The sequence below is a fragment of the Salvelinus alpinus genome, chromosome 9 (assembly GCF_045679555.1).
Source record: "Salvelinus alpinus chromosome 9, SLU_Salpinus.1, whole genome shotgun sequence".
NCBI classification, from domain to species: Eukaryota; Metazoa; Chordata; class Actinopteri; order Salmoniformes; family Salmonidae; genus Salvelinus; species Salvelinus alpinus.
This window is the reverse complement of record NC_092094.1, coordinates 24,459,758-24,476,803: the sequence shown is the minus strand read 5'-3', so window position 1 is coordinate 24,476,803 and position 17,046 is coordinate 24,459,758. Positions and strand designations below refer to the sequence as shown.

The 17,046-nt window shown below is 42.1% G+C and overlaps 2 protein-coding genes across 2 annotated transcripts; both read right to left on the bottom strand.

Moving 5' to 3' along the window:
* Positions 1–2,998: 2,998 nt before the first annotated feature.
* Positions 2,999–8,973, bottom strand: actr6 (actin related protein 6). The gene is made up of 11 exons (XM_071416495.1): positions 8,743–8,973; positions 7,372–7,489; positions 7,168–7,236; positions 6,898–7,021; positions 6,537–6,672; positions 6,162–6,218; positions 5,934–6,032; positions 5,503–5,581; positions 3,911–4,082; positions 3,660–3,798; positions 2,999–3,509 (listed from the first exon to the last, which is right to left on the bottom strand). Exons 1-11 carry the CDS (start codon positions 8,808–8,810, stop codon positions 3,380–3,382), a joined length of 1,191 nt encoding a protein of 396 aa, XP_071272596.1. The 5' UTR covers positions 8,811–8,973; the 3' UTR covers positions 2,999–3,379.
* Positions 8,974–9,130: 157 nt separating this feature from the next.
* LOC139584525 (E3 ubiquitin-protein ligase Hakai-like) lies at positions 9,131–12,419 on the bottom strand. Its single transcript, XM_071416496.1, has 6 exons — positions 12,384–12,419; positions 11,645–11,812; positions 11,463–11,563; positions 11,226–11,309; positions 10,838–10,911; positions 9,131–10,648 (listed from the first exon to the last, which is right to left on the bottom strand). Exons 1-6 carry the CDS (start codon positions 12,394–12,396, stop codon positions 9,628–9,630), a joined length of 1,461 nt encoding a protein of 486 aa, XP_071272597.1. The 5' UTR covers positions 12,397–12,419; the 3' UTR covers positions 9,131–9,627.
* Positions 12,420–17,046: the final 4,627 nt, after the last annotated feature.

The window sequence follows — 17,046 nt, the reverse complement described above, 5'->3', positions numbered from 1 at the left end:
CTCTTTCTTTAAATCAAAGTTACTGCTGGGAGGGGAAAAAAACAATGCTTCCTCTGCGATTCCTCTGTTGTTATCTTGACCATCTTCTCGACTAGATCTTCCCATTCAATTACAGATATCGTTTTTTCTTCATCATCTACATCCTAATTTCTGGTGTGGCAACCTCTGTTCTTTGCCACCAATTCATCCTTCTTCTCCAATAGCTCTGTGACCTGGTTTTGTTCATGTTATTGAAAACACATTTCTCAATGAGCCATTGTAGGGCCTCTCCGTCACTTTCAATGTGCTGCTCAATGGCATGGAGCGACTTACAGTAAATTCATTTATCTTAAGATAGTGAGACAACCACATATCACAGTCAAATATACAGGATAAAAACATTCCATTTCAGCTAAACAATGGATATATAGCATTTTGCAAAGAAATGTATTTTCGTACACATCTAATATCTATGAATTACAAGTCTGAAAGCAGTAATATTTTACACACAAATAAGCAATAATTTCTGATTACAAAACACAAATGTGAAAAATTGGTGGATATAGCGTTTTGGAAATAAATTCTTCAAATGGTTGAATTATTAATGTGTGATACCTCGGTCACAAAGGTAAATTAAGCTAATAGAGGGAAGGGGTCAAAGACCACAGTAGTCATGTGGGTCTACTGCAAATGGACCACTGCACTGGTCTTAACTTTTTCTTTGATCATATTTCGTTGCTCTTGCACTTTCAACATCCTCTGTTTCCCTTTGTCAATCGCTGCTCTCCTCTTCAAGGTCTTGTAAAACCTACTGTAATCCCGTTTCCTATCACCATCCTCTCCACCTTCCTCAGAAGCTCTGTGATCTAAGGGAGATCATTCCATTTAAGTTCAGCACATGATGCCTTTGATCACACTGTTTCAAGAGCAACTTGAGAGCCTTCCCTTCTCTTTCCATGCTTAATGCTCTCTGCTTAATGTCCTCTAGTGGGTTCTCTGTAGTGAACAGCACTAGCGTGTCTCCGTACGTTTCGACCAAGTAGTTCCATGTGTTCCACTACTGCTCTCCGTTGTGTTTCTAAAAATGAGCCATTAAGTGGACCAAATGACCAAAATAAAAGCTTGGGGCCCCTGAGAACACACTGACACACAATGCACTATTTCCCACTTATCTAAGTTTGGGGTTTCTTGGATTGATCTGTTCCTCCTGCCCGGTGTGTCGACTAGTTAGCTGGCGACTTGCCACCTTACCCAACTTCTTCTCACAATGTGGAGTTCGTCCTCCAGTAGCTTCAAAAGCCTCTCTGCCCAGGATGACTGTTTCCTGCGGAGTTCTTCAAAGCTTTAGTCTTTCCCAGCAGTACTGTCCTGCGTTCAGATCCCAAGAGATGAAGTGCTGGAAGCCATATGACACAGTTTAGGGTTGGGTAAGTAGGCACAAAACAGAAAATGTTTTTGAAACGCTTGCTGCTGTTGAGACTTGAGACAAGTTAATTGACAAAGAACATGTGGCAATATGGTTCTTTATTGACACTAACCATTTAGATAAATGTGGCTATTATTTACCTGTTTCTTTCCATCATCTCCTTTATCTTCTCCAGAAGTTTTACAACTTCCGAGTATTTTCCGCTTTGAGCATATTGCTAAGAACTTGATATTTGTTCTCACATTGTCACCCTCCCTTTCAATCTGCTGCTCAATTGTTGTTTATTGTAGGCCATCACCATATGTTAACAGGATGATGGCATGTCTCGAAACCATCTCACTGAAAAGACCCATGTGCTCTTCCACTGCTCTCTTATCAGCTTCTCTTAATGGCTCATCGGTTGGGATTACCAGGAGGAATACGTATGTCACTGGACGGCACAGACAAATGCTATGTTGAATCTCTTCTTTAAACCATTTTGGAGTGGTCACTGTCGGAGCACTGCTCCAGTCTGGTGTTTCGATCACTGTGACCAACATACAGTGTAGCTGGTAGTGCAACTGACTGCTTTGTGCAACTGACTGTTTTTGCCTACATTTCTTTATACCCAGGATGGTATTTCTAGAGGAACTCTTGCCAGAGATTCTGTTGCCAAGAAGCACAATCTTGACTTCTGGTAGTGCTTGGCCTGTCACAGAGAAAGAGAGCAATCTCAGGTTGCCTTTCCAGACATGAGCATTGGCAATATGAAACTTGAGCAAATCATGAACAGTTTTTTCCTGCTTCCTACAAACATTATACTGTATTGCTGGTGTCTATGTCAAAAATACAAAAACATGCATTGTCTCTCTTTGAAAATGTAGGACTTACCATGACTGGAAGGCATGCAAAAACTTGCCATATTTCCATGATCACTCATAGCCACCAATTTATTCTGGAGTTGAGTTGAAACTGATATCATACTACCAGCTACATCCAGTTTCATTTGGTACAAAGTACAGATATGTCAGTGCCTTCTATGCACAGGTAACAATATAAGCCTAATCAGCATAACAGTATAACAACAGCATATATAATGCTTCAGGCCATTATATAATGCAGACAGTTGTTTCTTAGCTTTCCTCAAATAAGTAATTGTTTGCCATCTTTACACACAAGGTCTGTTGTTAAGCAACAGTAGACGTCACATGACTAAAGACACCAGTACCTGATCTCAATTTGGATTTCTCACCTATTCTTGCCATGGTTATTTATTATGTTACACCAACAGGTATAATGCATTAAGATGTGGCTGTAATGCATCTTGTCATAAGCATGCATGACCTCTTACATGTGTCAATAAATAACAGCCACTTTAGTCAGGTGCCAGATGTAACATTTGAACAAATGGGCTCAGAACGAGCCTTTCCTGCAGAGAAAGTTTTATAGAACCTTAATTCTCATAGAAATCAATATCCGTTCTTCTATGACACAGATGGATCCATGATCCCGCTTCAGGAGATCAGTTTCTCCCCAGACAGTAGTTGATTCTACGAAAGTTGATAGTAAAGTTGAATCTGTAAGTAGGGGGGAAATAATGATCAACATCTAACAGACTCTTGAGGAATGTGTTTATTTAGCAAATAAACTCACTGGAGCAATTTAATGATGAGTGAGGGGCTTTAGGGGTGGTTTGTTACTGTATTGAGTTAGAATTTCGTTTTATGGTTTGCCAGCAAACCCAGTGGTAAATATGAATTGGTAAGTTCTACACTCCTTTGATGGACACTACCTGTGATTCAATGTTCACACATTTATAATGACAGCCGAAGACGTGTAAGAATGTAAAGTTTGCATCCCAATAACAGTACTAGAAATCTGAATTCCAATTACATTTTCAGTTTTTTTAAATGTAATTGTTGGATCTGCTGTAGTTGCTTCAGCCATTCTCTGCCCAATGACCTTTGTGAAACAAATTATTACAACTAAAGTCCTTTAGATATCAAACTTTTCTTCACAAATGAAATGTCCATTCTCCTCATAGTCCTCGCGAGTGACCACCATCTCATCAAAGTCTGGGTTTTCTGCCAGGAGCTTGCCTCCTTCCCATGGGTAGGAGATTGGACTACGGACAGAGAAAGGTAACGTGTTAATTTACAAATCGGTGATAAGATTTTACTCCCTAACTAAAAATGTTAAGCCTTGAAAAGTAGTTGCAAACTCTAGAGTTTATTTCTTCTTCACTCTTCTAAATAGACCCTGCCTGTGCACTCACTTGGGTGGCTGCAGCACAGAAACCTGGAAGTCGGTGGGGGTGAGGGAGCGGACCTCTTTGTACACCCGATCTCTGAACCCTGGGAACAATGTGTTACCCCCAGTGAGGACAATGTTCTTGTAGAAGTGGGGCTGCATCTCTATACAAGGAAACAGGAGAGAAAATGACATTTTATTTCATTGACACCTCTTCACCTGTTCAATCTCTTGTATGACTGTGAGTGAAAGTGTGATGATTGTTCTTTCTCCTACCCTCTGGCATGTTGTTGATGGAGTTGACTAGCGCTTCAGGGATGCCCATCTCATGGATGCCGATGTCTGAGGGGTGAAAGAGCATCTCTGGGACGGCAAACCTCTCATTGGCCAAGCGCAAGATCTGCTCTCCGGTCTTGTATTTCCCTGTGAAGTTCATCTCCTCTCTTGGCTGGGGGAGACACAGAGGATGGTCAGAGAACAGGGGACTACTCCATCCACAACCTCCTTAAATTGTAATGTAAACTCTGCAAAAAAAAATAAACGTCCCCTTTTCAGGATCCTGTCTTTCAAAGATAATTTGTAAAAATCTAAATAACTTCACAGATCTTCATTGTAATGGGTTTAAACACTGTTTTCCATGCTTGTTCAATGAACCATAAACAATTAATGAACATGCACCTGTGGAACGGTCGTTAACGAAGAGCATACAGATGGTAGGCAATTAAGGTCACAGTTATGAAAACTTAGGACACTAAAGAGGCCTTTCTACTGACTCTGAAAAACAACAAAAGAAAGATGCCCAGGGTCCCTGCTCATCTGTGTGAACGTGCCTTAGGCATGCTGCAAGGAGGCATGAGGACTGCAGATGTGGCCAAGGCAATAAATTGCAATGTCCGTACTGTGAGACGCCTAAGACAGCGCTACAGGACGGACAGTTAATCGTCCTCGCAGTGGCAGACCACTAACAACACCTGCACAGGATCGTAAACATACGAACATCACACCTGCGGGACAGGTATAGGATGGCAACAACAACTGCCCGAGTTACACCAGGAACGCACAATCTCTCCATCAGTGCTCCGACTTTCTGCAATAGGCTGAGAGAGGCTGGACCGGGGGCTTGTAGGCCTGTTGTAAGGCAGGTCCTCACCAGACATCACTGGCAACAACGTCGCCTATGAGCACAAACGGTTTTGTCTCACCAGGGGTGATGGTCGGATTTGCGTTTCTCATCGAAGGAATGAGCATTACACCGAGGCCTGTACTCTGGAGCGGGATCGATTTGGAGGTGGAGGTTCTGTCATGGTCTGGGGCGGTGTGTCATAGCATCATCGGACTGAGCTGGTTGTCATTGCAGGCAATCTCAACGCTGTGCATTATATGGAAGACATCCATGGCATTCCTGTCTTGCAGGAAATCATGCACACAACGTCTGGGACCTGTTGGATCGGAGGGTGAGGGCTAGAGCCATTCCCCCCAGAAATGTCTGGGAACTTGCAGGGGCCTTGGTGGAAGAGTGGGGTACCATCTCACAGCAAGAACTGGTGAACTGATCTGGTGCAGTTCATGAGGAGGAGATGCACTGCAGTACTTAATGCAGCTGGTGGCCACACTGACTGTTACTTTTGATTTTGACCCCCTTGGTTCAGGGACACATTATTCCATTTCTGTTAGTCACATGTCTGTGGAACTTGTTCAGTTTATGTCTCAGTTGTTGAATGTTGTTATGTTCATACAAATATTTACACATGTTAAGTTTGCTGAAAATAAACGCAGTTGACAGTGAGAGGATGTTTATTGTTTGCTGAGTTTAGGTGTAACAATGAACGGAAAGTGGGTTCAAATAAATGCGTGTGAAGAATCCATACCTTGCAAAAGCCCTTCTTGATGGAGCTGAAATCTGGTAGCACATAATCTCTCATCACTGTGTTGTCCTCTCCTTTTAACCTGCAAACAGAGTTGATCACCACCTTTAAATCAACACTCACTCGTCTACTGACATAACTGCTTCAATTAAATAGTAGCCTACAAGTTTGGGGCGGCAGGTTAGAGCGTTGGGCCAGTAACCGAAAGGTTGCTGGATCGAATCCCCGAGGTGACAAGGTAAAAATCTGTCGTTCTGCCCCTGAACAAGGCAGTTCCCCGGTAGGCCATCGTTGTAAATAAGAATTTGTTCTTAGCTGACTTGCCTAGTTAAATAAATGTTAAATAAAAAAACAGTCCTTAGAAATGCACATACAGACTTGTGTCTAGTTTAGCAGGCAAGACGATGCTCTAATAAAAATGAAAATGTCCTTACTGTGCTATATCCATGTCCTTGTAGAAATCCTGGGATACATAGCACACATCCTCTTTCACCTGATTGATCACATGGGTCTCATCCATGACATGCAACTGCCTGTTGAGGAAGGACATTCAGCGCAATAAAATTATATCAATTACAATTCTGCACAAACACGTGACATTGGAGAAGCTGTACAAAACTATGAACACAATAGTCAATGCCAGTTTGACATGACAATCTTACCTATATGAAATAATCTCCTTCAAATGATTGGTCAGTAGCTTGCCTCCTACGTTGATCCTACCAAGGGAAACAAAATGAAACTATTGTCAACTAAAAATAGTGCTACATGCTAATAGCTAAGTCCCAAAACCATGTCGCATTAGCTTTAGGGCACAGCACAACTAAATAACACCAAAGGCTACCATATTTCATAAAATATGTATTTTTAAGACATCCATGTGGAGGTTACGGGTTTGGTAAAAGGTGTATATAATACAATTGCAATCTGAAATATTCCAAACTCATTTTGAATCATGTCGTGGCACGTTTTTGAAAATTATTGTTATTTTTGGTAACTTTTTTGCACTGTTAATGTTGAATAGCAATAGTGTTAACCTGCATATCCCATCCTTCATTTTCTTCCCCCTGCAGTAGGGGACTATGTGGGTGAAGGAGAAGCCACTGTCCACCACGATGCAGCACAGCTCCTGGTTGTTCACCTGGAAGTAGCGGTGGGCGCTCAGGGATCCAGCTGAAACAGAGGACATCCGCATTACACAGCCAAGTAGGAATACTTTCTACCATTATCACAGCCAGGTCTGTATCATCATAATTTAACTTGCATTGGGTTGAATTTATCATTCAGTCACAGTATAAGATCAAAATATAGATATCTTAGATCTAGCATAGTTACTAATTGAAAACACACAAGCCTTCGGCCACTGGGGAAGTCCTTTACTGAGTACATTGAACTCACCATTAATTCTGAGAGCTGCTTGGAACTGGTATTCCTCAAACAGGATCTCATTCATGGACTCCTGAATGGAGGTGAAGTTGAAGTAGGGCTCTGTGATCACTACACTGGTGTCTGCAAAGTCCACCTGCAGCCATAACATACACATTGCAACTTCTTCCCCACTGTTATCAATCTCTACCCATCTTCAATTCCATAGGGTTACTTACACAACATTTGTGAGTCAGCTAATTGTGGAAAATCATTAATCACAACACATTGGATCAACAGCACCTTAAACATTTCCTTTCCAAAGAGGTGATCCCACACTTTTCTTTGGACATCCCAATTAACAAGGTAACCCTGCAACAGAACAGACAATAAAAAGCATTTTAGTCTTTCGGATGCAGTGCCCCTTTTGTCCGCCAAGCCTAGGAATAATTTACTGGCAAGATGCTGTGCAACCCCCTGGACGACACGGCCAGATCACATGCGCACCTTTTGGAAAGGGAGAATGTAGAAAAGTCCTGAGGGATCCTTGATTTCATCCAGTTGGTTGGCGGTAAAAGTCTTCAACCTTGACGTCTTGGAGCGAAACTGACAATTTGGGATAACGCTATGGGAAAAGAGAAACAAGAGCACTCTGCTTGAAATCGAAGAGGTCTGCCGGTTAAAGAGGTAGTTTAGGATTTTACAACTTAATGTTAGATGGTTCCTCATCCTGCAAGTAGTCTATGGGCCAGGATAAACTGTAATCAATGGTTCGGTTTTCTTTACACAGCCACTACAAACGTAACTAACTTTAGATTTGGTCTTTTTATTTTAACTTTAGATTCATTTTTTGTATGCCCACATGCCCCTATCACTTCCATTGATCTTAACTTGCAGTGGCTTAAGTTAGCTGAAGTTTGCAGTGGCTGTTTAAAGAAAACCGAACCATGCATTACAATTTCTCCTGGTTCGAAAACAACTTTCAGGGTGAGGAACCATCTAAAATCAAGTTGTAAAATCCTGAAATACTCATTTAAAGGTATGATTATTATTGATATTTCCCATTGATTATTGAAGAATATTATAAGTTATAAATGCCCCATGAGCTAGTACGACTGTTTCTCTATTACCCAAATGAAAGGTTTTATTACTCCATTGTTTACAAACAAGAACATAAAGCTTCAAAATATCATGTACATGTCATGAAGTGTCAGTCCTTGCATCTAGCTAGAGAACAGTCTATGAATTTGAGAGGGAGCTCATTTCCCTAGCCCCATCTGTATAGATGGGTTAGCTGACAAATTCAGGAAAAAGATGTACACGCATCAATGGGGCAGAAATCCATGAGTTGTTGTGATTCTGGATGGCCAGATAGCTACCAACAATGACAAACTGCCATGTGGGGAATCGTAAGTGACTGGTTGCAACAACTTTAATCTTGCTGTTGATACCATCCTGTCTTGTTCTGACTGATTTCATGTCAATTCTAATATGGATAAAATCTAGTTAACCAACAAGTAACGATGTATTTGAGAGACAAGTGCTCATTGTGGAAATGTATTTATGTTTAATATAAACATTGGAGACGAAATATAGTTTACACGTTGTCAACAATCTAAGCCAATCCCGTCTGTTTTGCCTCATAGTTGTTGCTAAACAACCAACCCGTCTATACCAAAACAAGTGACGGAGCTGCCGTTTTGCTGAAAAACGAATCACAGATTGAAGCTTTAACCATCCGATCTGATTATTCCCTTGAAATTGGTCACAATAATAATGCATTTTTTTCTATAAAACATCCAACAATAAAAAGCACAACTGTATGTTTATCCAGTTATATTTGTTAGCTAGCATCATAGCTTGTAACGTTAATGTTACCTGACTTTTTCGTGGCTGTATCCAATTTTGGCCGAATAAGCTCCGTTATCAAGAACTAAAGTGGTCATTTTCTGTAACTTGGAAGACTTTACCAGGGCCACTTAAACTGTAGTTCAATAAACAATCAAACTACAGTAGCTAGCTACAAAGCTGAGCAAATATCGAATTTATCGTGCGCTCTTCTAGCGTGCTTCTTTCTGGCCAATCATAGCTCAAGAAATGTGTCCTTCCAATAGTTAGGCCTGGAGGAAGCGTGTTTTATAACATTAGTTCCGGACCTGTACCAACAAACATTGGCATTTATTCGCATCTTGAAAATCACAATCCACAAAGTTCCAACAGTGTAAAATATACGCCTACAAGGTCCTCCACAATAACATGATCAAACTGGGGTATGCAACCTTTATTGTAATAAAATTTGGTAAAAAACTCAGTTGCATACATTTCAGAAATGGCAGGTATTTTTGATCATTATTTTCATAGCATCAGTACATTAATTTTGCTTAACGTCTCACCCAAAATATGAATGGCCAATGCCTCCACAAAATGTACCAAACACATTAAATCATTTTTGTAACCATACATTTAATCAAATTCTATCCCATTGAAAAATTCACCAGGCATTATGACATCTTTGGAAAATGACAAAATAACATTTCCATGTGTCTGAATAATGATTGATTTCAGAAAAATTAAGTTCAGTCTTTCACAATTAATTTGATGAGAATTCAAAAACAGAAATTATTTCTAAAATCTATTGAGATATTCAGAAAACCTGTAGACTCACTTCAGGTTGTCATTAGTTCCACTCACTCATATAGGCTCCATATTTAAACTAATCAACACAATGCAATGTCTGAACTCTGAACTAGGTTTTGGGTGAGGTTACTGATAGTAAGGGCGGTAGCGGGACTGGTCTGGGTGCTGGGGAGGACCAGGCATCTGGCCATGGGGTGGGGGCCCCTGCATGCGGGGCGGGTGAGTGCCCCTGGGGGCTGGCCACATCCCTGGGCTCAGTGCTCCGGGCTGATTAAAGGGCGGGCTGAGAGTGCCCCGATCCTGCTGCATGGAGCTTGGATTGTAGTGGTGGGGAGGGGGCGTGTTAACAGGAGGACCACCGTGTTGGGGCAGGGGCCCTGGGGGAGGTGGGTGGTTCATGTAGGGAGGCATCTGGCCCATGATGTGTCTGGGTAGTGGGGTGATAGGAGGCAGGCCTGAGGACATGGGAGGGACCTGGTTGTAGACCAGATGAGGCGTCCCGGAGCCCTGAGGCAGGTGCTGCATAGGGTGGCTGAGGGTGGGTGGTGGCTGAGGGGGTGGGCCGTAGTGCTGCTGCTGGGGTGGGAGGGCCATCAGGTGGTGGGGCTGGCCAGGGTAGTCTCCCTGATGGGGGTGGGGAGGGGGCATGCCCTGGGCAGGCTGGGGAAGGGGCGAGTCCCCAGAGTCATCCTGAATGGGCACAGTGATGAGGTTGCTGTGCTTGCGAGTAGTCAACGTGGCAATGCGGAACGTCTCCTGACCCAGTGGGGGGCGATGGAGACCAGAGGGGCCCAGTTCAGAGGAGGGGGTTGACGGCGAGGCGGGAGGGGGCTGGCCATAGGGATCGTGTCCCTGCAGCTGTGGCGGTATGAGGGGGTGTCCTTTGGCCAGGTGGGGCAGTGGTAGCCGACGGTGGTGGTCAGGTGGCTCTGAGGCCAGTTGTGGATGCAAGGGCTCTAGGCGTGGTAGGATGCCCCCTCCTGCAGCCTTGGCTGCCCTCATGTGTCGGTGGTTGACATGGGCCTGCAGGTCGCGCTGGGACAAGTAGGTGCGCTTGTAGCCCGGAACGATGCTGCACATGTAGAGGAGGCCCCGCAGGCACTGCTCGACCCGCTGGACCGGATCTGTGCAGCTGTATAGGGTGAGACTAATCTCAGGGGTTTAGTAAGGGAAGTGGAGCCAGCGACAACACACGCATTACATCAACACATGCTTTGAGAATTAACAGAGAGACTAGACTGTGCACTCACAATGTGAGGGAGATGGCTCACAACAGTTCATGACTAATTTAACTTGTACAGTATAATCGAAGGCAAAGGTTTGAGAGGCAATTTACCCTGGACACATCTTTTCCATCTTCTTCTCATGGAGCAGGGCACAATCATAGCAAAATACATGCTTGCAGGGAATCTGTGGAAGAGGAACAATGTTAGCACACATGAGCGCCAAGTGTCAAGCACAGGAGGCTGGTCAGGGGAGGACGGCTCATATTCATGGCTGGAACAGAGTAGATGGATTGGCATCAGACACATGGAAACCATGTGTTTAATGTATTTGATACCATTCCACTGATTCCGCTCCAGTCATTACCACAAGCCTGTCCTCCCCAATTAAGGTGCCACCAACCTACTGTGGTGTCAAGGCATAAAAATGAATGAATAAAGAGTGTGGATTATAGTTACTTGCAGAAATATTCCTAGTGAGGGAAGGAGGCATAAACTTACCATGCGTCCATAGAGCTTTATGGGAAGGCCACATATCTCACAGAAATGAACTGGCGTGTCGTCCTTTTCGCCAACCAGATTCAGCTGAAGAGACAAAACTAATATTTTCACATTTAGCTGTCTCTGAAAGAATACACACAATATGCAGCCTGCAACATCATGATAGTGTTATTTTGGGTCGCAACAAATTAGAGGAGTAACCATGATTTAGAAGAAAAATAGAGAATGGACACTTACTTTGTAGTCCCAGAACAGGGGCTGAGGGAACCTCCTCTGGTTGCCTAACGCATCTCCAGACTTGCGCTCAAATCTATCTTCCTGCTTGAACCCAAAGCCCTCTAGAACATTAAGGAATACAATTGGCATGAATGGCAATTCTGGATGTGCTTCTCTCTCCTTCAAGCCACCATCATGCTTACCTTCATCATTAGACTGGGTTTTGGAGGGGAGTCTGCTTAAGGGTCTCTGTGAGTGGTTAACAGCCTTGCTTCTGACTGGCTGCTTGGATAGCAGCTTAATGGGGATCCGTCTGCGTACATCAGGACTCCCAAGAATGCCTGAACCATCAGTGCCTTGTAGATCAGTGTCTAAAAATAATAATCATATGTTAATAGCCATAGCTAGTTCAATGTGCACATTTATCTTTTTCAACTTGTTGGCTGTAACTGTTAAAACTAATGCTTGGGTCATAGATTATTATCCTCTAAGGTCTCTGCTTGGGCTAGTGTCAGTGGTCACAAAACATGCTTATATCCTGCCTGTCTAGTTTGCTAATTGTTTGCATGCTAACTTCAACAGGTTACTGTTGCATAGTGGTGTTACATGGGCTATTGGGATGCATTTTTTTTGTGGGATATGTATAGACCTTTACCTAACTACCAATATAAACTACAACAATATAATATGTATACAGCTAGCTAGCCAACGTTGGCCATAAGCATATAGCTACTATAGCTCGCTAGCCAACTGAAAATAATGCGAGCTAAGCAGTGCTAGCCCTCAAAGGCCTTGAGCCCAATACCGTTTCCTGTCTGTGTTTTCAGCTCTAGCTACCTACAGGAAACACTGCATAATAATAAAAGCCACTGCAACACAAAATGTATTATATGTACACCATACAAAATAGAACAAATGGATGTACACATAGAAACTCCTCACCATTTTGGTACATTATCAAATTATTGACGCATTGCAGTATGGGAACGGATTGTTCTTCTTCTTTACGGTATTGGCCGATCGCAACCAACTGAAAGGCGCATACAGCGCCCCCAACTGTACTGGAGTGTGAGGCCAGTCGCAGCCTTCCTAGTCATCTACTGTAGTTCTCTTATCTGGCCGTGTGTTTCTGCCTACTGTTCCGGAGTGTGAATTCATTACACGATGTGACACAAAAAGGGAAAGGAAAAGGGACTGGGAAAAGGGAAGAAAAATTGCCCTACCGTCTAACCTGGGGCGGCAGGTTAGTTGAATATTGTTTTTATTTACTTTTTTTGCTCTTTGGCACACCAGTATTTCTACTTGCACATCATCATCTGCACATCTATCACTACAGTGTTAATTTGCTAAATTGTAATTACTTCGCTAATATTGGCCTATTTATTGCCTTACCTCCTTACTCCATTTGCACACACTGTATATAGATTTTCTATTGTGCTATAAACGGAACATTTGTTTATCCCATGTGTAACTCTGTGTTGTTGTTTTTGTCGCACTGCCTTGCTTTATCTTGGCCAGGTCGAAGTTGTAAATGAGAACTTGTTCTCAACTGGCCTATCTGGTTAAATAAAGGTGAAAAAAAAGATTAGAGCATTGATCGAATCCCTGAGCTGACAAGGTAAAAATATGTCGTTCTGCCCCTGAACAAGGCATTTAACCCACTGTTCCTCGGTAGGCCGTCATTGTAAATAAGAATTTGTTCTTAACTGACTTGCCTAGTTAAATAAAGAATACATTTTTTTTAAACTACACCCTCACCACTATTCCATCTCATCCAACACCAGGCCAACTCTTCTGCAGTAAAATCTCATACACCCAAGTACTTTTCTGCAGCTGCCACCACATCATCTATTTTTATGTGATATACGTTCCATTTCCGCGGTAAAGTTGATAACCATGGCTATGAATGCTAACTATTGGCCTTGGCTTATTCACAAGGAGCCTCTTAGGATCCCTCGCCCTGGACCCATCTCCCTCTACTACTCTCTTCAGTGCCTCAGCATACGACACCTTCTGTACTACTCTGATCCTGGCAATCTCAACCTGCCTTTTTTTTAAACTGGACACTACGGATCTCCAGCACCATGTGTACCCCTAAAGTTACAAAAGCTGAAGAACATATGCACATCCAGGTACTTTCCGCAGGTGCTGGAGTTGTAGGCAAACTCATCGGAAACAGAAAGGAAAACGCTGCTCATGCTCCCAGGTGATATTTATTTATAACAATGTTTCGACCCTTAGGTCTTCATCAGGTATCAATGGTATATGATGGATACCTGATGAAGACCTAAGGGTCGAAATGTTGTCATAAATAAATATCACCTGGGAGCATGAGCAGCAGTGTGCGGCGTTTTCCGTTCTGTTTACCCCTACAGTTAACACACACATCTTTTTCAACAGATACTACACATTACTTTGTCTCATGCCCTCCTGCACACTTCTCACATCTAGGAATCTCCTTCCTACACACTGCTGCAACATGATCATAAGCTTGGCACCTAAAACACCTTAATGGGTTCGGGACAAAAGCTCTCACGGGATAAATGACATCCTAACCTGACTTTGTCGGGTAAAGACTGCATCAAAACCAAGGGTTGGAACCCAAAAATATTTTCCAATAGTTTTGTTCTGAACAGAACCATCATTTCTTTTGTTCCACTGTTCCCACCAGCGAAGTAAAATTCTGAAACGGTTCAAACCTCCCAAAAAATAACGTTCCTTTCTGTTCCCTTTTAAACTTCAGAAATATATACTGTATATATTTTTTACATTTAGCTCGACATTAAATTTCTTCACCAATGGATAGAGCAGTGGACCGTGCAAGCTATGTACATGCATTGGACAGACAAGTGTAGTGTAGGGTGCGACATACGACTGAAATTTTGAAGGTGAGGATGGGCATGAAGCGCTGGGCATATTGTTGTTATGACATGCATTACCTGAATTAAGACCACAGAATGATACCTACGGAGGAGCGGCTTCCATGAAGGCACTTTGAATGTCTTTTGAACATCAGAGAGTTAGCCTAACTAACTCAGGAGACTGAAAATATTCGGCATGGGTCCTCAGATCCTCAAAAGGGTCTACAGCTGCACTATCGAGAGCATCCTGATTTCATAGCTGAACCACTTACATAGCTGTTCAATCTAACCCTGGAATGTAATGAAATTCCGAAAATCTGGAAATCAGCATTTGTCCTACCACGTTTAAAAGGGGGAGATCCAACTCTTTTAAATAATTATAGGCCAATCTCAAAGCTGTCACCACTGGTGAAAATACTTGAAACCCTTGTTTGTGAACAGCTAAAAGAGTTTTTATTTACTAACTCTATTTTATCGATGTACCAATCGGGCTTCAGGAAGAAGCATAGCACAATTACAGCAGCCATGAAGGTTTTAAATGATATCACTGAAGCCCTTGACAAAAAACAGCACTGTCTCTCACTTTTTATTGATGTCTCTAAGGCTTTTGATACAGTTGATCATGCTATACTAACGGCAGAGATTGTCGAGTGTAGGTCTTTCAGAGCATGCAGTTGCATGGTTTGCTAACTATCTGTCTGATAGAACTCAGTGCGCTCAATTTGATGGGCTTATGTCTGTTAAATTGTCTGTCTTTAATGGTGTGCCCCAAGGCTCTGTACTTGGTCCTCTTTTATTCACTATTTATATAAATGATTTAGACAAAAATGTCCAAAATGCGCAACTTCATTTTTATGCTGATGATACTGTTATTTACTGTTGTGCCTCGTCTCTTACAAAAGCTTTCCAGAACTTGCAAACTGCTTTTTATACTGTTCAACATACCTTGTGTCAATTGAAGCTTATCCTCAGTACTGACAAAACTAAACTAATGGTGTTTTCTAAAGCAAGAAATAGACCTCTGAACCTTTCACCTATTACTACCTGTCAGGGCAAGGAGATTGAGGTTGTAACCTCATATAAATATCTTGGAATTTAAATTGATGATGGCCTCTCTTTTAAATTGCATATTCAACAACTTACAAAAAAATTGAAGCTGAAATTGGGTTTTTATTTTAGGAATAAGGCCTGTTTTTCTTTTGAAGCCAGAAGGAGGCTAGTATCAGCTACATTTATGCCTTTACTAGACTATGGGGATATTTTATATATGAATGCTTCCGCTCAGTGTTTGAGATCAATCGACACCCTTTACCATGGCACTTTGAGATTTATTTTAAACTACAAAACCCTTACGCACCACTGCACTTTGTATACCAGGGTTGGCTGATCTTCTCTAGTCACTCGTAGGCTCGTCACTAGTATAATTTTATTTATAAAGCCATTTTGGGTTTACTACCTTTTTATTTGGGCATTTTTATTGTTCAGAAATGTGGTGGGTACTCTCTTTGTTCGCTGGACTTTATCCTGCTAACTGTTCCAAATGTCCGAACTGAATTTGGTAAAAGGGCTTTTATGTACTCTGCGCCATCGTCTTGGAACGCCTTACAAAATACTTTTAAACTGGAAGAACTTGTCCTGATTGGTATTTTTAAATCACTGATGAATGATCTTGAGACTGATTCCCTGACCTGTCAATGTTTTTAATTTGCTGTTTTTGAATTTTGTTATACTCTTGTGAATTCTATGGTTTTTACTAGATTACTTGTAGTTTTTTATGTTGTTTGTCTGTAATTTTTGTAATGACTTGGTGCTGCCTATCTTGGCCAGAACGCTCTTGAAAAATAGATTTTAAATCTCAATGAGTCCTTCCTGGTTAAATAAAGGTAAAAAAAAAAAAAATCCTGACTGGTTGTATCACTGCCTGGTATGGCAACTGCTCGGCCTCCGACCGCAAGGCACTACAGAGGGTACTGCGTACGGCCCAGTATATCACTTGGGCAAAGCTTCCTGCCATCCATGACCTCTATACCAGGCGGTGTCAGAGGAAGGCCCTAAAAATGTTCAAAGACTCCAGCCACTCTAGTCATAGACTGTTCTCTTTGCTACCGCACAGCAAGCGGTACCGGAGCGCCAAGTCTAGGTCCAAGAGGCTTCTAAACAGCTTCTATCCCCAAGCCATAAAACTCCTGAACATCAAATCAAATGGCTACCAAGACTATTTGCATTGACCCCCCCCCCCCCCCCCTTTTTACACTGCTGCTACTCTCTGTTTTTATCATCTATACATAGTCACTTTAATAACTCTACCTACATGTACATATTACCTCAATTACATTGACTAATCGGTGCCCCCGCACATTGACTCTGTACCGGTACACCCCTGTATATAGTCTCACTATTGTTATTTTACTGCTGCTCTTTAATTACTTATTACTTTTATTTCTTATTCATATTTTTCATATTTTTTAACTGCATTGTTGGTTAGAGGCTCGTAAGTAAGCATTTCACTGTAAGGTCTACACATGTTGTATTCAGCGCATGTGACTAATAATATTTGATTAGATTTGATTTGATTAACTAACGTTGGACCAGAACTAGCCCTTGATTATGACTCTCAGTTCCATTACATTACACATAATGTCACGCCCTGGCCTTAGTATTCTTTGTTTTCTTAATTATTTTGGTTAGGTCAGGGTGTGACATGGGGAATGTATGTGGTTTTTGTAGTGTCTAGGGTGGTTGTA